The sequence below is a fragment of the Agelaius phoeniceus genome, chromosome 4 (genome assembly GCF_051311805.1).
Source record: "Agelaius phoeniceus isolate bAgePho1 chromosome 4, bAgePho1.hap1, whole genome shotgun sequence".
Lineage (NCBI taxonomy): Eukaryota > Metazoa > Chordata > Aves > Passeriformes > Icteridae > Agelaius > Agelaius phoeniceus.
Window position 1 is genome coordinate 66,308,908 of NC_135268.1, and position 23,625 is coordinate 66,332,532.

Sequence of the window (23,625 nt, forward strand, 5' to 3'; positions counted from 1 at the left end):
TCAGCTATGTGCATTTTCTGAGTTTATATGTTTATATTCTTAATTTTGTCTTTTGTCTGAAGCACTCTAAAATGATTAAAAGGGAGGCAGGCAGGAAGTCAGTTTGACAGAAGACTCTATACACAGATTTTGTGTACAAAACCACTCCTCAGTGTTTTCCTCCTCCAGCTGTAACACGAGTCCTGCAGCTGCAAGACTGAGCCCGAGTGAACTGCACAGCTCACTGCACCACCAATTAAAGGTGAATGGACAAGCACTAACACAGGGAAGCATTTCTCACAGTACATCTAAATACTGAATCCAGGTCTACGACAATTTTTAAAGCATTTTTTACAACCAGGTACCTGATTCCAGGCTCAGCCACACACCTTGGCAGAAATGCAAGGCAATTCTTCATCCCCTCTGGCTTTTTACAGGGAAGAGTTAAATGCTAGCTGGTATGTACACTCAGCTTGCATATTTCTAGAACCACGTGGGTGAACTTTGCAAATGGTATTGTTCCTTTCACATCTGGGTGGCTGAAATGTCACTTATTAAAAAAAAAAAAAAAAGGTAGTGACATATTCTCAGCTGGCATCCAATCATATTGATACATGATTTAAGCTCTGAAAGGATAGACTGGAATTTAAAAATTCAAATCATGCTGTGGTTCAAAGAAGCAGATGAAGTCAAATACTGATGTAGACATTTGCTCCACCCACTTGATTTTTTTTTTTCCCCTCCACTTAAAATCGTCTCGTTCCTTTCAGACAGCTCCAAAATCAGAGTAAATACCAGAGCCAGCAAAATCACTGCTCTGTAATTTCAAAGAAAAAAAGGTTCAGAAATTTTAGATCTGAAAATAAAGTGTCTGTACTCATGCAATCCACAGCCTGGGAATTTAGGAAGTTATGACAGTAAGAACAAAAAATTGCAAATATTCTGCTTGATCAGCTGGTGACCTGGCTTATATTAATGTGCCTTTTGTTTTAGATTTAGGATTAAGTCTTCATTTTCAACAGCTGATCTAAGAAAGGATCTAAGCTGGCTCAGTGTTACCCTAGGAGGTGGGGAGGGGGTCATGGTGTGTCTTTTTCCCTTCCATTGAAGTACTGGCTAAAGGCTGTCCTGAAGACAGGCAGCATCAATATTTGCTAAGGCAAAAACTTCTGTCTCATGGAGCAGAATCAAGTCCCAAATACTATTCACTGTGTGTTGGCAATTGCAGACTGAACATCAACACTTCTGTGCTCATCAGCTCCCCTGGGACTTCCCCTCTCCTAGATCCAATCCAGACAAGGTTTTCCTGCCATGCTTGAAGGATCAAAACAAATTTGGAAATTTAGATTGAAGAAGTTGTTAACATTTGAGCATCTATGGTGCCTACACTGGAACAGGCTCCAACAATTGCTACTCCACCAGTCACACACCTTTTTAGACTTTTCCAGCTACCAAAGCACAATTTTTGTCAAAAAAAAAGTCTTCTTCAAAAAAAACCACTTGATCAATTCACTCTGTCTAATAAAAGCCCTGCTTGTATTACTCACATATGTTTGTGTAACAGCGTTCTCAAGCCTTAAGAGTACAAGCTTTGGTCTTAGTCATTCAAGACAATGATGTTCTTCTGTCATGTTCTGTTCAAGCAGTAACAGAAACAACTAAAGGACAAATCTGCTGAGATCCAAAGAAGGCAACCCCTCCCACTTCCCACTGGTTTACTTGAGCATCACTTGATTTATAATCCAGGCTGTAGGACATCAAAGGAAACACACCCCACTATGTACACTTAGTGCTAGGGGTATATAAAATGAAAGCAAAGCATGGCAGGAAATGATTTCCTCCTGCTTGCTTGGCAGGCAAGTCTCCTCCAGGGCAGGAGCAACAGGATCCATAAAAGAACCACCCACAAAGAGTGACCTGCACCTTTTACAGGGATGTCTTAAACAACATCCTCTCTCAGGTCATCTGCCATTATATATATTATGATCATATGATATTAACATATCATATACAAAAGATACACAGCATCTTTTCACAGGCAATTAAAGAGGCACATCTTCATGAGCTCTGAATGCTGTTGCCCACTAAGTTTCACTTTCCTTCACACTCAGGACTCAGCTACAATCTCAGACTTCCTGACAAGACTTTAGAGTCAGTGATTTCTACACCACAGTCCCCCAGGAGGAAGTGGGCTGGGCTGGCTAAGAGCTCTCTATAAAGCTTGGAGGATGCATGTTCTGATAAATAAACTCTTCCATCTTTCCAACAGATAAAACCCAACTGCATATTTTTTTCTTATTAACAAAAGCTGAGCAGCTAGAAGGTTGGGTTTGTTTGGGTTTTTTTTTTTACTCTAAGAACAACTTATGTAAGAGTAAGTCAATAAGCAACATGCAAACAGGTCAGGCTGTATTCAAAAGACAATCTATCGTGCACCCACACAGAGACAGAAAAACTGACAGAGCCAATTGAGTTACAGTTAACATTTCCTTTATTTCATATAAGAATTCCTGAACTGAATGAAGAGTGATATTTTGGCCCATACTGCTAGACTAGATAAATTCTTTAAGTATGCGGTGCCACAGTGTACACAGTACTAGAATAGCAAAAAAAAGACAGCCTGGGACAAGTTTCATTTTTATTATTAGCAGGAGTTAGACGTTTCAGATAAGGATATTATGCATTTCTGAATTTGCCTGGAAAGTTAATTAAAACTATGAGAACATTTTAAAACAGTATAAAATTGCCTACAGATACTCATGATACTTTGGTAGGGGATGCAGAATAAAAACCTACATCATGTAAACATTCAGTTAACAGATTCTCTGCACTCTGAAGCCTAAGTAACACACAAGAGGAGAATAAGTACACAAGAAACTGAATTTTCTACACAGAATGTGCTGTCAAAGAACAAAAGTGAAGCTTTGAAATTTTTTCCACGTGAAAATAGAACCAGTGTAACAAAACTGTATGGTCTGGTGGGTGACGCAGGTCATGTAAAATGTTAGAGCCTTTAGCAGAGATTTAGCAAGGAACAAGTCCAACTACTTGCAGTGTTCCATAAAAATGTACCCCTGACTGCTTACTGGGGGGAAAAAAAATCATAGGCATACAGAAACAAACACAGGAAACAACTGTCTGCTAAATCACAGGATGTAAGGTGGCACTGTACATTAAGTTATCCTTAAGCAATGTTTAGAAGAGAGAATTATATTTGCAGGAAGCTTGAATGAAATGCTAGAAGCACAGTGATTTTGTTTAACAACCTGCAAGGTCAACAGCAATTGCTTTTTCTTTAGATCAGTAGTTTCTTTAAAATAACATGAATTCCCTTCTTCCTTCCTGTTCTTAGGATCAAAAAGTCAGTTATTTTCACCTTCAGTAAGTTTTTAGTTGCATATTCTAGGACAACTAGACTCCAGGGATGATAAATGGAGCTGATGTACTTTTTGAGTTGCAAGCTGTGCATGTCTCATGACTGCCTCCTCAAGCAAACACCTTACCTTTTAAGAGCTGTGCATGTTTTCTCCTTTGTGTTTACATGCTAATGCCCATTAAAAATGCAGATAAATGAAATCTGTCTCAAATCAATAATGGGAAAAAAATCCACTGTTTAATATGAAGAAAAAGAGCATTAAGGCTTGCATTATTACAATTTGCATTGTTAGGCCTTGGAAACACAAGAATTTGTAGCTATAACCAGGAACTGAGCTTTTTTTTGACACTGGTTGTCACAGAAGGAAGAAAGAATTCCTCTAAGGAAGATTTGATGAAATGAAAATAAAAGCACCTCTTCAAATCTTTCCCAGGCTTCTTTAAGCTGCCATCTGCTGGCCAGCTCAGACTTGAGGGTGTGATGAAGGACAGGCTGGCTAACTCAGAGAGTATCACATGTGCTTTATTTTGTCCTCTCTTAGGAAAAGATTACAGTTTCTTTGACAAAGTTTGTAAGTAGTACCTATGGTCTGCACCATACTTTGACACTTATCTGCCGTTAACAAATTCATCCAGTTTAATGAAGCCAGACAATAATCACAAAAATTGATTGAAAAGCTAAAGCAGATATGTTTCATGCAAACACACCAAGTGTGCCAATAATCCAGCAGTAATGGTAATGTAAAGTCTTTTTTATTTATTAAAAAAATACTGATTACACTCTTACTGGCACCTACTACATTATTGGGGGGTGGAGGGCCAAGGTAAAAAAAGAAATTAAAATACACCATCTGCATCTCTTCTCACAAATATGTGCTTTTGGATGCTTACACCAAGTCTTACATAGGCAGTAAAAAACTACTCCAAGCTTTTGCAGACTCCAGTGTTGAGTATCTTTTTCACATCTGGCCCTACCAGTTGCTCATTAAGAATAATATTTCAACAAAATCATATTTCACATAAGTGACTTGAGTCAAGTGCCTAGAAGTAAAATTATTTTGTTTCAAAATTAAATGCATGTATGAAATTCATTTATTCCTGTATAAACACTTCACTGCTTCTGTCCACCCCTCTTACAACAACTTCAAAGCCCAATTTTTTGAAGGGAGTGAACCTTTAATCTCTAATAAGTCACATCTATAAATCTGTTTGAACAAGTCCACACTCCCACTCTTATCTCCCTCCCAAAGTAATTTATCAACTGAAAATTTGGCCTTGCCTGATTTTATAGTATTTCAAATAAACCCCATTTAAAAAATATCCCCTAATAACAACAAAAGGCATTTAAAATATTTTTAAAATGTCAAATAAGATGCATCTTTCAAACAAGAAAGAACTGAGCACATCTTTCCTAGAACCTGGTTGAAAAGGACAAACATTTAAGGGGTGTGTAGCTAACAACAGTTCTTGACAAATAACAGTCACATCCAGGTTCCATTCTGGAACAAGCTGTTCACAAAGAGTATGGGAGAAAAAGAAAGGAGAAGGGAAAAAAAAGACCAGAATCCTCCTATATACACCTTGTGGAGATGTATGTGCTTGTAGAATACACAGAATTTTTCCTATACTTGTTAAGAGAACATCTCAACGAACACTTAGAAGTTTTATAGTGAACACAGAAATGTGAAAGTTAATCATTAAATCTATTTGAAGTTGAGAAGAATTACATCCTACTCAATTAGCTGTGCAAGGCTTTCACCATTACCTGACTGTGTTTATTTTTAAAAAACTTTCCTTTACTACTGGGAAAGTTTCTCTCCACATGAATGCTCTCAGGACACACACATATTTAGCTGTTTAGACAAGTGCTAAATAAAAATACAAAAGGGGGAAAAGTTTTTAAGAGCCACCCATACAATCCAGAATTTCTGTCTTTCCTTGTTTTGTAGAGCAGGTCAATATTAATTTCTGAAACACATGCCTGACATTTTTGTTTTATTTAACAGCAAAAAATATATCTAATATAGGAAACAAACTGGGCCCAATCCTTAGTTGGTCCAAGTTCAGGTCAGTGTAGCTTTAACCAGTCCAAGGATTTAGTCCATTAATCTACTTCCCCCTGCACCCAGTCCCCCAAAATTATTTAACAAGGTGTGTTTTCAGTTATGCTGTTTGGGACTTTTTTTTTTGATATTTTAACCCTTTAAAAACAATTAATTCACTTTCTAATTTGTGTACCTATGTTCTGTGAGCAGTGTATGAAGGTAATTTTTCTCAGATCTTTTACTGTTTAGGAGTAGCTGAGTAAATTAGTGCTAAGTTTTAGAATTTCCATCTCAGCCATATGTAAGATACAACCACATCCTTTCTTACATATGAACCATTATCTTACAACCCAAAATCCTACAAAAAATGCCTTTTGTTAAGAAAGACTTCTGGATAATTCATTTTATAATCATAATCTTGAGAAAGAGAAGAATCTTTCTTCTGAGTCCACAATATTTAGAGATGCATCTTTTGAGCCAAAACCCCCCAGATATTTTTCCTTAAACTAGTCAGGTTGAATAGAGAGCCCCAAATAGACCATTCCACAGCAAGTCCCACCAGCAAAGCCAATCCAGCAGAAGCTGGTAAGCCAAAAGATGGGAGTCTCTCAACTGAGAAAACAAAATAAGTATTACTTGACTTGGCTCCTGCTATGGACATTATTTCCTGTGGGACCCCCTTTGCTTGTTTTATTGGGGTACAGGAGGGAGCATTTATTGAGGTTTTTATAGTTAAAATGGTTTTCCAGTTACAGTTAAGATATACAGCCATTAACATGCAATCTTTTTTCCCCTACCCAAAGGTAAACTGTTTACTGAACATTGCCTAGATATTTTAACTGCATTCATTACAGCACCTCATGCATTTGTTAGGGGAGATGAAAGTCTCTAGGAGAGCTGGAAGCCCTATTCCCTTGTTAGCAGGCAAGTAGTTTCTCTACAGTTTTTGTAACACAGACTGGGTGAAGCTGTTTGTCTATGGATATTTTACTAAATCCTACCAACTACAGATCCAAACCCACCTGAAAAACAGCATGCATACTTCACCCTCATGCTGCCACTCTTTGGCTGATTGGTTGTAACAGTGTAGATGACTTGGGGAATGGTTTAATGGATTGTATGAATACACTTCTGGTACATACATGTCATTTATTGTATGTCAACTGAGAAGAATTACAGTTCCAAATATGCAGAGCTAAGACTATGATTAGCAAGTATCAAAAAGATACATCCTTCACTGCCTGTTTAACTCTACTGGGGTTGGAGCTATTTGCATCACAGAGAAATAGCAGTAAAACAGCCTGAAAACTAATTTGAGTTAAAAGAGGCTCTGCTCAGAAGACTGTCCAGTTCTAGATCAAACAGAGGATTAGGAAATTTGCTTCGATATAAAAGCTATGGCAACATGACAATATTGAGTTACATAATGTAACTAATGTAGTACACTTACATAAAAATCTGTAGAAGAAAATACAGAACACACTGGCATTTTACTTTGCCTCTAAGAGAAGGTTACAATTCTAAAACGTTGTTGGTAAATACATTAAAAACCACAATAATATCTCGACGTCCCCAAAGCAGACGTTGGTGTTACAATAAATGATTTGCAATGCACACGGTAACAGATTCACAGAGGCCAAAACTGGAACTTGTCTAGAGCACCAACGTTAGAGAATTCGCCTTTGAGTTTTGCTTTTTTTTTTGTTTTTAAAACAAGATTCACACCTGATAATTTCTGTCATTAAATGGCTGTGTGCAAACACCACTTTTTTTTTACCTCATTCTCAGTTAAGGAAGCTGAAGGAGATGAACTCTTGCTAAAAGCAAGAGTTGAAGATTCTGCTGCTGAAGCCCGATTTCGCTTCTTCAGAGGTTTACATGCATCAGACAGATTTTTCGTTGCTGTAAAATAATTTTGGTTTACAAAGTGAAGTTTGGAACTTTAAAATGTTATCTCCCTGAAGCCATTTAAAATACTCCTTCAGATACAGGAAGGAATTATTTAGGTAAGTCTTCTGGGCACCTACATAGGACTGAGTGAACATGAAGCTTCTGAAGCCATGTATTTTGGCTTGATTTTAAAAATAAAGGTCTCCATTAATCAAATATGTGCTATATGTTTTCCCAAATTTTTATAGTCTCATTTCTATTAAAATCAAAGTATCTTGTGATTTAAGACCTCTTTAAAGCAGAGGTAGCAGTTATATGAAAAGGCCTACATGAGCTCATCACAATCTGAGTACCACTAACACTTTGTTAAGAGAAAATTTATATACAGGAGCCAAGTACCACACATTAGCTATGGCACATCACCACTTCTACACCGTGCAGGACTTGCTGAAGCTCTCTTGTCTTTGGCAAATCACTGTAACACCTGCAGAGACATGCTCTGGTAGCAGTTACCTTCAACTTGAGCATCATTAACAAGTCTGACTTTGGTGTTTCCATCCAAGGTTCTACAGAATTCCCTCTCATGCTCCACACTGCCTCCCATCAAGCACCATGCCAAAGGACTAAAACCCAAAGCACCTGATGACACTGATGGCCACTGCACTTGTTTTACTGGGCCAGTGCAGGGGGCAAAGGGGAGCAGCAGGGTTTGTCCACCTGCTCACCAAGACCTGGGGCACCAGCTTTAATCTGGTGCCATCCCACAGGGAACTTGTGAACTGCTGCTCTCAGTCAGCAATGCACAATTTCAGTCCAGGATCCAGCTGCAGGAGGGCAGTGAAGGAACAGGGCTCCCCCCCAGCTGTGGCACAACTGCAACTGCTCGCTGAGTCAGCGGAATTTAGCCGCTGGCATTTTAAAAGTATTTAATTGAAAAAGTTACATTAAAACTTATTCTGACCACATTACCTGACTGGTTCTTTTGTGAAGAGGAGGTTTCTGTGACCTTAGAAGAGTTTGTTTTTGCTGTTTTGTCATTGCTTGTCTCCCTCTGTCACAAAAAAAAATATGAAAAAATAAAAAAACTCCTAATTTATGAGTGGTTGGATACAACTGGCAATTAGTTCTGGATTTATGTTATTAAAAAGAAAGTGTCTTTACAAATATCTGAATTGTACTGTAGTTAAACTAGCCCCACTTAAGTGAATTTTAAAACTCATTTACAGCACAGGGTACAAACCCATAAACAAATGAGAAATATTAAAGAACACAGTACTTCAGCATCCCACTTATCCATCCCAAATTCAGCATATCAAAAGGGGGAGTGCTAAACACAAAACTTGTAAATTATCTTTACTATTCTTTGTACAAACTGGTCAAATTAAGACCTTTACTTATTAAAGGTAAATTGCAGAATTAGTATAGAAATTTGAGAGTAAACCCTGTGCAGAAATCTAAGTCTCAGAGAGGCTTGTTTCCAACTCCACAACTTATAGCAGTGCCATTTTAAAAATTACTATGGTTAAGATTGTTTCAGCATTTCCAAAATAAAACCACTATTTTCAAGGGAGAATGAACAGCACCTAAATTTGCTCCAGATTGAGAATTCATGATTCAAAGTTTAGGCCAAAAACAGGGGAAGTTTTTGTCAAATCTTTGTCAAAATGAAGACATTGCTCCTTACACATGCCACTATTTTTTTTTTTCCATTTCTTATGTTACAAATTCATTCAAATCACTAAAACTGTAGCCTAGAATACTTAACCCTGTCATGCCCACCTGATTAATAAGCACAACTCTATTGAACAGAAAGCTTTGCACACATTTCCAATGCTTTACATGCTTTTTCACAGTCTTCCTCTGACCATCAGTTTTACCAAAGAAAGATGTGCAGCTGAACACCTCAAAGGCCAGGGAACTGATTTCCTTTGTAAAAATAAACACAAATGGCTACAGATGTGCCATGCTGTGCTTTTACTGAGCTCTGAGCTGCCCTACCACCAATGCCAGCAGAGGCTCCCAGGATGGGTTTGCTAAGATTATTGTTACACTTCTGGGCAAAAATGAAAGAAAAGAGGGTGTCAAGAGATGGTGCCAGACTCTTTTCTGTGGTGCCCAGTGACAAGGCAAGGAGTAATGGCCATAAACTAAACCACACAAAGTTCCACCTCAGCATGAGGGAGATTTCTTTACTTTGGGGTGGCAGAGCATTGGAACAGTTGCCCACAGAGGTCGTGGAGTCTCCATCTCTGGAGACATTCCAAACCCACCTGGACACATTCCTGTGTAACCTGCTCTAGATGACCCTGTCTTGGCAGGGGAATTGGACTGGATGATTTCCAGAGGCCCCTTCCAATCCTAAGGATTCTGTGATTCTGTGAAAATGTACAGGATAGTTCATTCTTAAATTTAAAGCACACTTTACAGAACCCCCATTTTGTTAATGTGCATTTTATATACATCATATCAAAGCAACAATGAACAAATTAGTTTTTCAAAACCTCCATATGGGCACTTATGGCTTGTTTACTTTATGTGAAAACATTCTGATTTTGTAAATAAGAATTAAGGACAAAGGGAGAGTACAACCCACAATGCTGTGCAAGTAAAATGTCATGAAATCAAAGCTCCTCCTATCCAAAATGATTGTACCTAAAGCCTGCAGGTAAACTGGGAATAGCAGAAAGAAGGTGTATGGTTAGTGTTAGCTTTTCTGAATCATTACACAGATATTTTCCCTGTCATTCCCTGAATGTTCTACTAAGCAGCAGCATATACAGCTGGAATTGTGAAGGCAGGAAAAAGACTAAGAGAGAATTCCTAAAACAAACTGTAAACCAGATCTGACCTTTCTGTGGAGCACAACCCTACTATATGCATTTAGAGTTTCCAAACCACCTAATATTTACACACATCAAACCCCTTGTAAGCAGTTCTGATAAACTGACCAGAGAGAGAACAACATTTTTAAAATGCACATTATATTGTCAGTGCTATTCATAGCCATTAGTGCTATGAATATTATGGGAATCATTAATCTCATTTAGTGATTTATTTTCCTGCTGGTATATTCACATGTGTGTCACAGCACCAAAGATACCAGAACCTCTCATGCATGAACTATACTGCAGCCACCTTTCATCCTACTTCTGAGAATGTAGGCTGATTGTAGGGTACAAATGCTGGTGGGACAGAAAAGTACCTTTAGAACAGTAAAATCAAGGACTTTATAGGAGGAATTAATTATAATAAGTGAACTTCATTATTCCATGCACACATCTAGTGTATTATAGTATATTCAAATAAATTAGACAAGTTTAAAAAGATATGAAAAACTGCTCCTAGAAAGTCACATGAATATGCAAAGACTAACCCATTCCAGCAAGAAGTGCAAAAACCAGTTTTGGCCCTTCTTTCTCCAGAGGTAACAACATTAAGAATTATCTCTGTCCCTTGTTAATCAGCTCATTAAGCCTATCTGAAATTCTTTTTTTTTTTTATATTAAACTCTAAGACAAAAAGTTGTCTTAATAGCTACAACATCAACAGCAGTAGCAAAATAACCAGCCCACCAAACAAACTGACACCTACAAATAAGACCTCCACAACTCATTAAAAAATAAATATACTACCCTTCCTTCTAATAGGCTGTTTCATTTGATTGCTGTACACCACTGAAGTTCTGAGCTGAGGTCTGTGGTACTCACACTACAGTATGATACTGCAATAAAACACCTGAGCACGTGTGAGCTAAGCTTTCCACACAAGTCAAACCCATGAAATTCACTGCTCTACATGCATCACTAAATAAACCTGTGCCTGAGGCTCCACAAGGTTTGTGCTGTGTCTGCATGCACAGTGACCTATGTAAGGAAAATTCTCATTCTCACAAGCAAGCTAGCCAGAAAAGGAGCCTGAAATTTGTGTGAGAAATATACTTTACTGCAGAAATATAAATTTACTGCAGTCTCCTAGCCCAAGAGAAGGGCAGCATGCCACTCTAAAGTGTCCATAGCCTTCCTGTTTGTGAAAAGTAGTTTTTCTGTTTTGCTTTACTTGCTTTCCTCTCTTCTGACTTTTGTCTAAAGTAACTATTGGCTAAAGATATTTCTTTCACATTCTGTTAAAGCTAACTCCAAATCAGGAGGAGAGAAAAGGAACTAGAGAGCATAAGACCACAGAGAGGCCATGCCTCCCTCTGCCCATTCCTTTGGGAAACAGTTTCAGTAGCAAGTGCAACTTGTCATACCTCCATCCTCAGAACCAAAGGGAAAAACCCCCCAGTGGTAAGCTCACATGGATCTCTGAATATTGACAACAGTTTGGTATGATATATGGACATTTCTTTTTTAATCCTGAAAATGGAAATGCTGACAAACTTAACTACAGCAATGTGACTGGTGCTGCTATAAATCAACCCCAACAAACCAAGGACATAATTACCTTCCGATTATTCTGTTTATCCATCCTGAGTCTTTTCCTAGGTGCTTCCTGAACTTCAAAATCTTCTGTAGGCTCCTTTGTCCTCTTTTTTTGGTTTCTTTTATTTCCATGTAAATTACCTTGGGATGGGGGATGGGGGAAACTCACATGAAAAATAATCTAAAACCCACTTTGAAATTATTTGAACTGATCTAGTTATTTAAGGTACTTTTCTTTCAGTCATTATTTTTAAAACATGGTTAAACATTAACACAGTTTGATGACCTCTTAATGCTTAAGGTCTGGTTTCTGGTGCTAAAAACTAAGTCTAGAAAAAAATCTAAATCAACTGCTTCATACTCAAATTATTTTACAAAGATGAGTCTACCTATTCAAGTACTAGTTTAAGATCTGAATGTTACTGCCCAACATTTATTTCATATCATCAGACTGTATGTCATTGAGCTGTACAGCTTTTCACTCTCCTGCCACTTTGTAAAAGTGTCTTACTACTAAAATTACTTCCTAAGTCTCCTCTTTAAGCCTACTTTAACTGGTGACATCTATTAAGGGACCTCTGAAAAAGATAAGATATCACCAACTGTACAGGTTAATTCTCTTTCTGGTATGGCAATTCCAGACTCTAACAACCTGACTGTATTTTACACAAGACCATAAAATCCCTTCCTTTATGAACCTGAATCCTATGAACAGAACCACATTGGCCATTTTAGACCACAAAGTTATTTATGTATTTAGATGGTTGTTCACTGTAAAGTTCAAGCAGCTGCTAAATACCAAAGGTCAGTGAGTAATCTACATACCCCTGCCACAGGTTCCACTATTGTCTGCACCTCAAAAAGATAGATGAGGGTTTGGGAAGTGGTCTGTTTCATCAAGATGAAATGACAACATAATTAGACTCTCCAGTGCTCTCTAGTTTATGAAGCTACAGAGCATTATTAGTATGAAAATTGCAAGCTCCAGGGGCACAAATATGTTAACTGAAAATTGCCCTACAGCTACAAGCATTCTATTCCAGTGGGAACAAATGTCTGTAAATATTAAAAATATAGCAACTTGAAAATATGGATCATTTGCAAATAAAGTTCTTATCTAAACAATCTAGGACATATTCTATGATCCAACTGAATCCACAAAGCAGACTGAAATGGCTCCAGGAGAACCTGCTACTTACAAAAAGCCAGCAAAAGAAATCCCACAACATTCTTCCAAGTTTAAGGTAAGAGGATTTGAGATGGGGAACAAGTGAACTGACATATTTTCATCTGTAGGTAACTATAAATGTACACAATATATGTACTAGAACCACCTGGTACAGGTACAATTTCAATTACATTTCTTGCAATATGACACTGAGGAATGTGAACAAAATTCAGCACTACAGTGTTAAGATATTTAATTTGGGATCCATTAAAGTTCTAACGTCAAGGAAGACAACATCTGAGATAAAATAAAGAGATTATGATACGTGGGCGATTACATAAAAAAATACACTCAACAGCTACTTATAATGATGAGCTATTTGCACAGAACACAAATTTCAATTACTTCTGGATCTTGATCTCCTTTTAGGTGAGTCTTGAAACACTTTACGTTTGGCCTCTCCAATATTCTTCAATGATGAACCTTGAGAGATACAGAACGTGTTTTTTTTTTAAACTGATATCCAAATATTTAACACTTAAAATTTTAAGTTAAAAACTTTTCAATTTTCCACAAAATGATGTTATTTCACACACACACACACAGAGTTAACAAAACTGACTGCCATTTTTATACAAATTTTTCCAAGTCTCACAAACTTTCAAACACTCCCTCTCATTCTTGTCATTGCCCAAAGCAGCACCTGTTGGCTTCTAATACTTCCATATAAATCTTCTTACAGTGCTGTAAAGCTATTTAAATTTCAAAAATTATAGCTAGTTAAATTTGATAAAGTTCATGCAAATGGCAAACTATCTTCTTCCTCCTCCTTTCTCAAATAAGCAACTCCAAACCCCCTCAAATATTTTGGAAAACAATCGAGACTTTTCATCAAAAACAAACACCAGAAAAAAACAACAAAAATACAAGGAGAAAAAAAATAAAGTATTTGCAAACTTGCACAAAGTCCTAAAAACTTTGAGTAGCACAATAAAATGCCAAATAGTTGAAGGGTACAGAATAAAGTCTGGAATAGTTCTTCCTGAGTTGATGATGATGTGAAGTAATACACTTTAGGCATATATGAAGAAAAGGTGTAGCACTGATTAAATTTTTTAAACTGTTTCTAACTGTTCTATAAAAACGACATCTCAAATTTTACTAGCAGTTAACACTTCATCTTCCCTTCCCACCATCCACTTGGAACAAGCAGTGGATGCAATGGCAGCTGCTTATGGGCAGAAGAAGAATGAGAAATCAGCAATGTCTAAACAGCAGAAGGTTTACATATAACAACTTTTCAGAACAATGAGCAAGAAATGTAGACTTCATGGGTTGCGTTTATTGTAACCATTGGCATTCCTTTGCTATTGGCACAAACACCAAGAATTAAAACTGGAAAACAGTGAAAGCTGTTTTCCCTACAGGGTCTCAAATATGTGCTTAGTTTAATGCCACTATGTATATCAAATTTAGTTAGAGTACACTAGCACAGTTTTACGTTTACCAGAGTCTTCTTCAGATTTGGGAGAGGTCACTATGGCAAACTTTGTGTTATAGCGAGCTTTCTGTTTTTCACTAAGCATGTTCCACTGCGATTCGAGCAGCTCTTCAATCTCCTCACTTGAAGCATCTGGATGTTCAGCAACCACCTATACATGCAGAAATAGGGTTGAATTAAAAAAAAGTGACCATTGGAAAGAATGGTGTACACACTTCCATCACTTTGGAAAACTGGATACAAGCAACATCTAATATTTCTGCTGTAGACAGAACTAGAATAAAGCCTACTGTATCCAGTTTTGCTTTAAATAACCACTTCTCTGTCTGTCTTTTAAAAAAAAATCAACTAGCTTATTGAGAAATATTAAGACTAATTTTGGAAGTATCTATTTGCCTTTTGCCATTCAAAAACTGGAGTAAGGGGAGTAAGTATAAATCTTGTCCTGTGGTCATTAAAAAAAAGGGTATTGTTTCTCAATGAAGTTTAAAGATAGATCCATAAATGACAGGCAAGCAATACTGGAATATACATTTGCCTAGAAAGAAATCCATCAATTCAGAGCAAAACTCATTAATCATAGAACTCAGTACACCTAACTCAGCAGAGAGATTTACATAAGTTAGCATCTGATGCAAGATTTCCCTGTATTGATTCATCATTTTTGTATTATGCATATGAGCACTAGGAATGCACAAGCTGTGCATCTTTTTTAATGTTATAAGCAGGACACATAATATCCATCAACATGGAGTTTAATAGAGTTTCTAGAAGTATACTCAACAAAAAAACAAAACAAAACACCAATACTAAAAAAAAGGAAAAAAAATCCTCCCAAACTCCTTCAGTATACCCCTACTTCTACTTAAGGAAAATCAGATTTGATTAATCATACAAATCAAAAACTCTATGCTTGTGCAGAAATGAAACAGTAAGTTTAAAAACAATCCTTCTCCTCTCATTACCCAGCATTCCCCAAAATCCCATCTGAGTGATGCAACTGATACCCCAAAAACACAGAGCAAATTAAAACTAAGCCAAGAAAGCCAATTGTTCAAAGAGTAACACCATTCAAAGAACAGAAATACAATTTTTCTGATAAGGTGAAATTATTTAACCTAATTTCTTATAATTTAGGGTCCTAAAACTACATTTCCTGTTACCAAACAGGATGCAAGTGTGACTGTTGCTTTTCCAAGTGTTAAAATAGTTGCAGTACCTTCCTTCTATTGGTCAGGGTCTAGTATGGAAACTCATGCATTAATTTTTCTCCTAGTAAAGTACTAAGAACTGTCCTGTTTCTATCTGGCATAATCCATCTGCATAAGACTTGAGGAGTACAACTACCTTTGAAAGCCTCTACTCAATTTTGATTAAAATCCAACAACTGGATTCACAATATTGAAAGGGAGGAACATAAACCCACAAGATACCCCCTTCCACAAGTCTCACTTCTTCAGAACATGAAATTAGCATCAATTTTGACTGTTGTCACAAATGTACAGGTCATTGTGCTCAATGAGGGCACAGAGAAGAAATAACTAGATTTACTTAGAGAAATGAGATACACGTTAACATTACCTCCAGTCTCAACAAAATAAGAAGAAAAGTAACTTTCAGCTGCCTAGCAGCACTGTGAAATGACAAGGAAAAGACACTCAAAATTCTTAATGGTGAAGGGACCCTTTCAAATAAGGCCTCCAAGGAAAATGCTCAGTAGTCTTCTCCAAAATCTCCATATTAGTGAAATTATTCCTTAATTTTCCTCACAGGAGACTCAAGGCCCAAATCAATTAATGTAAACAGTGTAGCTCTCTGCCTCTCACTTGAATGATACCTTTATCTTCAGTCAGACACTTCCTTCCAATGCTTACTAGTCTTGTATTTTTCACAGGGGAAGCACACAATACAATAGCACAAAATACATCTTTACTCCTTTGGTAACAGCACAAAATACTTAATGCACCACTAAAACCACAAAAGTGCTCCAAGCTTTCAGCACCTCCCTCAGGGATGTGGGAAGTGTGTTTCTTAAATCATTACAAACATTCTCCAGCAGTTAAATAATAATAATAAAATCAAACCCAAATATGAATCTCACTACCACACAGAGCCAAGCTAGACTCCAAGCAAGACACAGCAGAAATGCCTCTACTTTTAAGAGAGCTTGGTATTATTAGAGGCCCCACAAGAGGAGTCTTCAGCCATCCCTTTCACTTCCATCCCTTCCCAAGACTGGGGACAGAGAGCCTCTTCTGGGTCTGTAATGTTCCTTTTTTCTCAGTTTCTACATGCAAATACTAAGAAAGTCATGCACTAAACTCTCCAATGCCACCGGTACAAGCAGCTCAAAACCAGGTTTGTTTTTTAGCCAACATTATCACTCTTTCTACTGCATCAGAACATCTACAACACAACACAATAAACTCTTGGTGGAAGTCATGCAAGTTGAACCAGATAAGCCTAACAGAAGGGGACACTCCAAATCTTAGGTTAGAATCTCCACCTTCCACCAATGGCATGAACCTGCCAGTTTAAAAGCAACATGAAAGGCAAAAATGCATAAATATCTAAGTTGGTGTTTCCTCACTTTGCCAATCAAATTCCAATCATGACAAAGGGAAGACAGGTTCTGATGATCAGTCAGAGGTATCTGCAGCTTTCACAACCTAGTTCTGTTCTACCCACAGAAGTGTTTCTGTACCTGTTAGAATGCATCACACATTCAGGCAGATTTGGGTTTTCATGACAGATCTTATTAAAAGGTATTCTAGGCAAAAATGGTAGGATGTCCTCTCTCTAAAAATACGTAATATTTTTAAACTTATTTCCTTCTACTTAAACTTTGTGCAACATTAGCCACTATCATCAGTGAGAATTTCAAGTTTAAGAAAGTTTTTCAATTTCTTGAAATGACACTGAAGAAAAAGTGTTTCCTCAATTTCATATTTTCTAATAGTCTTCATATTTTCCATCTATTAATTTGAGAATTACAGTATAACCACAGTAGGGAACGAAGCCTGATAACTGGCACAGAAAATAGAAATACCAGAGACTCAGCACATCTCTTCTCTGCAAAGGTGTGTTTGGCTAGGAGTCCATAAAGCCAGCCATCATAATCTCATTTCTTCCAGAGAAGCAATTGTATGTCCCTCAATACTGCCAAAGACTTCTTGCTACGTACATTGAAGGCCAAGGTAATTCCCTCTTGCAATGTCACTTACAGAAGAACTGTGAATAGAACTCATGTGTCTCCAACATGAGACAGATGATTTACCCACACAGCTTTTCAAAAATAATGTGTCAAAATCTGCATTTAATGGTCTGGCTACAAAACCCTTTCCTTTCTAGAGCCAGCAAACTACAATGCCAGTGCTTTTCTCAATTCAACCAAAGCCACTAAAAGTAACACTGCTCATTTTCATTCTCAATATCACCTTAAGTAATATTTCATTCTCAGTATCACCTTAAGATCCCAAGCTGAACCACAATTAACTGACTTCCATCCAACAGAATCTGCTTTCCAATATTTCTTTATAAAGTTTGCATCTATTAATTCTTTTCTAATAAAGTATGCTAATGAAGTCAACCATTCAGTAGCTAAAGAGTATGACAAAGTCAGCACTAACTTCCTGATCCTTCTGTGAACAGTATGTAATAGTACAAGAAAAAATAAGATATCACTCTAGCTTCAGATCATGGAACAGTACTGTAAATGGTTGTAAGGAAGAAAAATGGCAAGTCCTGATTTTAAAGTTATGAGCTATGCCAGCAGTAGTGCTTTTTACACATTTAAGTCTTCCTTAAAAAAAGTTGATAATAAGATATTATTTTATTTATTCCACCTTGTATTGGAGTGTAAGTGCCTCAAGAGGACCTAGTTTCTGCCCCAGAGGATTGCACACACTGACAGTGATTTTTACAAGCTTTGGTAAGCAGCTTCTTTTGAAGCTCAGTAAAAAATTCTCTGGATAAGTAAATTAAGTTTTGAGGTGTTCAAAGATAAGGGAACACACAGAATCAACTGAGCCATGTCCTCAGTAAGAATGTAAAAGCTATCTAAAAGCAGATTGCCATGAACAGCATAATCTTAGTTGTATTTGCCTGAGTATATACATATGCATATGTATTGTATTGTACATACATTAAAGACAAAACATGGCTGATGCAAAGGACTATTGGTTTATGTGGGAAGATACTAACACAACTTTTGCTTGAAATACAAAAGCAGTTATCACCATCTTGTTTACATTGCTCACTTACATTCCCTTCTTTCTCTATTTCTGTCTAGAATAAGATTTGATGCAGGCATACCTTGTCAAACCCAGAGTATTACGGATTGTGCAGTTATAACTAATTTTTTTTTACTAAAGGAAAGTAGTTTCTTCAAGTACAGAAATGAGAAGAGGCAATCAACAATAATAACAGCTAAAAGAGACTAACCTCATCTCTGTACTTCTGACAAAAGACCAAAAACTGAGATACTGCATCGCCCTTTCTGCTTCGTGGAGTAGACGCTGGAGTTTTCTTTCTATTGAGAGGGGAGCCAATCCCTCTTTTGGATTCTGCCTGTTCAGATGACTTTTGAGGAGTAGTATTCTTATCCTCCAACTGACTGCTCTCTTGCACATCATCAGCAGCAGAGAGTTTTGATGTCCTTCTCCTCCTTTTGCTAGGAATGCCAGACTCCTTCATTGATTTCAGATTTGGAGTGGTTTCTTCATGTGAGTAGGATGACTCATCCATCTCCTCCAAGGGTTCCACAGCAATGCCAACCTCCTTTGCCACTCGAGGGTTGAGGTGGGGTCTGTCCCTGACATAGATGAAGGTGTACTTGGCCTTGCGCTCCTCCACCGTCATGGCCACAGCCTCACTGGCCTGCTGCACACCCATCTCCCACTGCGGCCGCAGCTTCCCCGACACCGGCTTCAGCATCTGCAACAGGAGACAGCCCTGTGAGCAATCTGCCCACCTGTGACTGCAAAGTGCTGACATGAACATCAAACAACCCCAAGAGACTAACTGCCATGCAGGTCTGTAATTCAGAGCTCAAACGGAGCTGTATTGGACACTACTGATACCACAGATGAATCCATGACAAAGCAGAAGAGTACTGATGTTTACTGAGTAACAAACAGTGGTAAATCACCCCATCCTTTGCATCTATAAATGAAATGTAAGACTCCTGTAAAACAAGCTGTCTTTAAGCTTTTTATAATACCTATTTATATCTGTACATCTCTGTAATGCTAAAATAAAAAGCTCCAAATCTTGCCTGATTTGGTAACCTCTTACCTTTATTTTCTCTGCTTTAGTGAGGGCTTGTCTTGCACTCTCTTGGCATAATTGTTCAAACTGGTCTTTTTCTTTGAAGGGCACCAGGCTCTTCTCAAATATCCAGGCTCGCTCTGGGGCATCTCCAAAAAACTGAACGTGATATTGACGAAAACTCTTCTTCTGTCCTGAAAATTTAAAAAAAAAAAACACACGTATTTAAGATCTAGACTCTGGTAAGCCCCTGCAGACTTGAAGTCTGTAAGCTGCTACAGTTGCCATAACAAAAGCACAATAAAACTGGATAACCTTTCAAAAACACACTTAAATCAGCCTGAAAGTCTCTGAAAGATAATGTTATGAAGTCTGACCCAAAAGCTCAATAATTTGAGCTGGAAATTTTAATTTCCAGCAAGAACATGCTTGGCTAAATTAACTCGAGGTTACAATCACCTGTCAGTTTTCCATGTATATTAACTTTACATGTAGGTCTGGGTGTTTCTGAAAATGAATTTAGCATTCAGTTCTCAAGGAACACTGAGAAAGTTCCACAGCTTGGAGAGCTTGTGCACTCAGCCTCCTCTCAACATCTCCTAAACTTTATCTTTTGATATTCTTTAACAGAGACACATACTTCATCTGGTTATAACCCTTGCAAGCAAAACTTCATATTAATCAAGATTTTTCAGGAATCAAAGAAATCATTAAAGGATTTGGCTGGCAGAAGGGAGACTGGACGGATAAGAGTACGATTCTGACATCTAAATAAGAAGCATTTTTTCTTCTAAAACTAAAAATATTCCCTTTTTCCCCCTAGAAAAACAGAAGGAACATTGTCTCACTGTGGCATGATACAGGCATACAACCTTTCCTTTCCAAAGGTCTCAGCTATTCTACAGAGAATGGGGAAGAAACCACTTCCAAAACTCATCAAAGGGTTCATAGTTAACAATGAATTTCTAAAAGGCAGAGGTAAGAGATCACACTTAAGATGTCCTCTAACACCTTGTTCATTAGAACTTGTAGGTTTGCTAAGTGTTCAAATTATGGTCTTGTTTAAAAATAGAAAAGGTTTTAAGTTGCACTTCTGTGTTTGCAAATTCAATCCTGCTGGATCAAATATGCTTCCTACAGTACCTGTGGTTCCTCCAGTGTCACCACACCAGTTTGTTCAGCACACAGACTGGACAGCAGACAAACTCAGGGAAGGATGGACACCCAGTAGGTACAAATAACAGCCACAATTCTGTTACAGGTGACTTCAAACTAGGTCTAGATTCCATTAGGAATTCCATTGCATGTCTTCAGGCTTAGTCACCAAATAGATCTAGTTGGTTGCTTCATACTCTATTTTTGGGGTTTCTAGAGTTAGAAAAGAACTTCCTTTTCATGTTGATTCAGCCAATAATGGTGATTATTTTAATAGGGGATTAATCCTGTAAAATATGGCATCTGGAAGGGTAACATGAAATCAACATAATTAATGGTATGGGCAAAAATTTTAATATATACATGGAATGTTTTATAACAATTACAAACTTACACTATATATAAAAACATCTATGAGTACTACAAGAATTCTAATGACTCATCTGAGTTCAGATATGAGAATCTAGAGGAAGGGCAGAGGGAAAGTCTTGGGATCATAACCATCACACATCCAATCAGTAGTCTAACATATGTTGTTCCAGTGTGGTGTAGTCAGGAACAATTGCCTTGCACAGCAATTAATTTGTGCTCATCAAGAAAATGTTTAAGTAGTGACTACAGAGCTCTTATGACTTAATCTGTGTATTCTACCAGGATGCCCTGGCTGCATACAGAGATGCCACAGCCGAGGTTTCCAACCTCCTGTAAAGATCTGCCAAGAGTCCATTTGCCAAGCAGGCAGGCACTGTGCTCCTTTTGCACTGTAATGCTGCACAGCTGTAATTGCCTAATTAAGGAGATTAAGTAATAGTGCCTGCCACTAGAGTCACAAACCTAGTGGTGAATCTTCAGGTATCCTCTGAGAGTTGAATTTGTACCAATGCTCCTGGATAAAATAATGACATTCACTTGTGGCCTCATTTCTCTTCACAGAGTAAAGCAAGGCACAACTTCCTAAGGATTTTCTGGGATTCACATTCTATGAGCCTCAGAGAAAGAAAAAAATTCTTATCTCATTTACTGCTCCTATGTTTTGGAACAAGTGGAATGCATTGTGGAAGATTGTTTACCTGAAGGGAATTGGTGACTGGATTCTGGTGTGAGTGTTTTGATTCATTGACCAATTGAACCCATGTGTGTGTCAGGACTGTGGGCTGGCAGTCAGAGATTCTGGGCAGTTTTGTTGGGTTGAGTGCTTGTGCAGATTCAGTTTAGATGTAGTGTAATACAGTATAGAATAATATAGTATAATGAAGTAATTAATTAGCCCTCTGATATCAATGGAGTCAGATGCATCATTTCTCCCCATCATCGGGGTTGCCTTGATTTTCTGATATTCATGAATGGTTGTTACATAGGGAAACTTAATTTTTGGCCCACAGAATCCTGAAGCAACGAATTGTTGGCAGTTTGGGAGAGTGTTCTGGGAACCCACCACTTCCCTGGTGCTTCTCTGTATCTGAGCATCTGTGGTTGACCACAGCCAGAGACAGGATATTCAGTGAGATGGAGCTTTAGCCAGACTCAGTGAACTTTCTTACACAAAAATGTACTTCCCAAAAGTTGAAAGTTATTAATTTTTATTAAGCCTAATCAGCTGGAATGATCAAATCAAGTAGCAACATCCAAAAATTCAGACTGCTTTATAAACACTTGATCCTAAGCCTAGAAATGACAAATACAGAGATGTAGCTCAGTGTTTCTAAAACTCCCTGATAAAAGACCTTTTCTTTTTGCAAGAAGAGACTTTTGATAGTGCCTAAACAATAAAGAGTAGGTGGAAGGTAAGACTGAAAATACCTACTGATAAAATACACACATCAGAATGTATTATTAGTCAGGATGGCTGTCAGACCCTGACTAAAAACTCTTAAAGGAAAAGGCAGGCCCAAACCCACTCCAGAGCAAATATGAGAAATGACCATCATTCCCATCACTTCAAAGAGAGGGAAATTAACATTACAAACTACATGGGCCCTTCTTTCTGCTCGTGCTCCACAGGCTGCATTCAGACTTTGGTACTGCGTTTTCCTGGGTCTGTTTCTATAGCTTCTGATAAAGATGCACCACAAAGATTCTGGATAATGAACATAAACCCTGCTCCTTTCAAGGAACAGAGCAATTGTTAGGAACAATTACACAGCTCTACTACTCTCAAAATCCATCTCTTTATGTCATAATAGACCTAATAATCCAAAGACTAAAAATGACAGGGACTGCCTGATCCAAACTCTGAAAGACTGCAACAAGGAAAATTTGTCTGAGGAGTCAATAAAACCATTCCAACAACTGTATTATGAATGCTTGAAAAGGTTCTCAAGAAGCCATTTAGTTTACTACCTATTTTGAATCTAGCTATAATTCTAGAGATATTAATTCCATTTGTTCTTAAAAACTCCTTTGAATGAGATCAGACCATTTCTCTGGGCAATCCACCCCAATGCTTCACTGCTTTCAGCCCTTCCAACTATTTCTTAATATGTAGTCTAAATATTTATTGCTACTAAAGCCTCAAAAGTTTCAGGTATCAGAACAGAGAAAAAAGGTGCAAACGAGATTAAGAAATTGTACAGACTCATACCTAAAAATTTCATTAACACTTGGTAGTTCCTGTATTTAAAATCAACTAATATTGTATGTAGATATCAGTACTGACTCTAGGAATCAGAGAAAATTTAGCTGCCTGAATTATGGATTTCTTTTAGTAAATAACAATCATCAGGAATATTTAATTCCCATCAGCTTTAATAAAATTTTTAGCCTGTATCAATTTACCAAGCATCTCCACAGAAACAATGAAAACACTCTTAGGTTTGGGTTTTT

The 23,625-nt window shown here is 37.5% G+C and overlaps 1 protein-coding gene across 9 annotated transcripts in view; it reads right to left on the minus strand.

Annotated features, from left to right (window-relative positions):
- NSD2 (nuclear receptor binding SET domain protein 2) overlaps positions 1 to 23,625 on the minus strand; it is a 100,089-nt gene that overhangs the window by 20,925 nt on the left and 55,539 nt on the right. For 5 of the 9 annotated variants that reach the window (XM_077177800.1, XM_077177801.1, XM_077177804.1 and 2 more), the window contains 8 exons: positions 19,675 to 19,841; positions 18,823 to 19,314; positions 14,386 to 14,530; positions 13,284 to 13,361; positions 11,733 to 11,851; positions 9,560 to 9,664; positions 8,259 to 8,340; positions 7,177 to 7,301 (listed from right to left, as the gene is read on the minus strand). In XM_077177800.1, the coding sequence (XP_077033915.1) occupies positions 7,177 to 7,301; positions 8,259 to 8,340; positions 9,560 to 9,664; positions 11,733 to 11,851; positions 13,284 to 13,361; positions 14,386 to 14,530; positions 18,823 to 19,314; positions 19,675 to 19,841 (1,313 nt within the window). Of the gene's footprint in view, positions 1 to 7,159; positions 8,341 to 9,559; positions 9,665 to 11,732; positions 11,852 to 13,283; positions 13,362 to 14,385; positions 14,531 to 18,822; positions 19,315 to 19,674; positions 19,842 to 23,625 lie in introns of those variants that run through there. The other 4 variants (XM_077177805.1, XM_077177803.1, XM_077177807.1 and 1 more) reach the window with 3 other exon arrangements.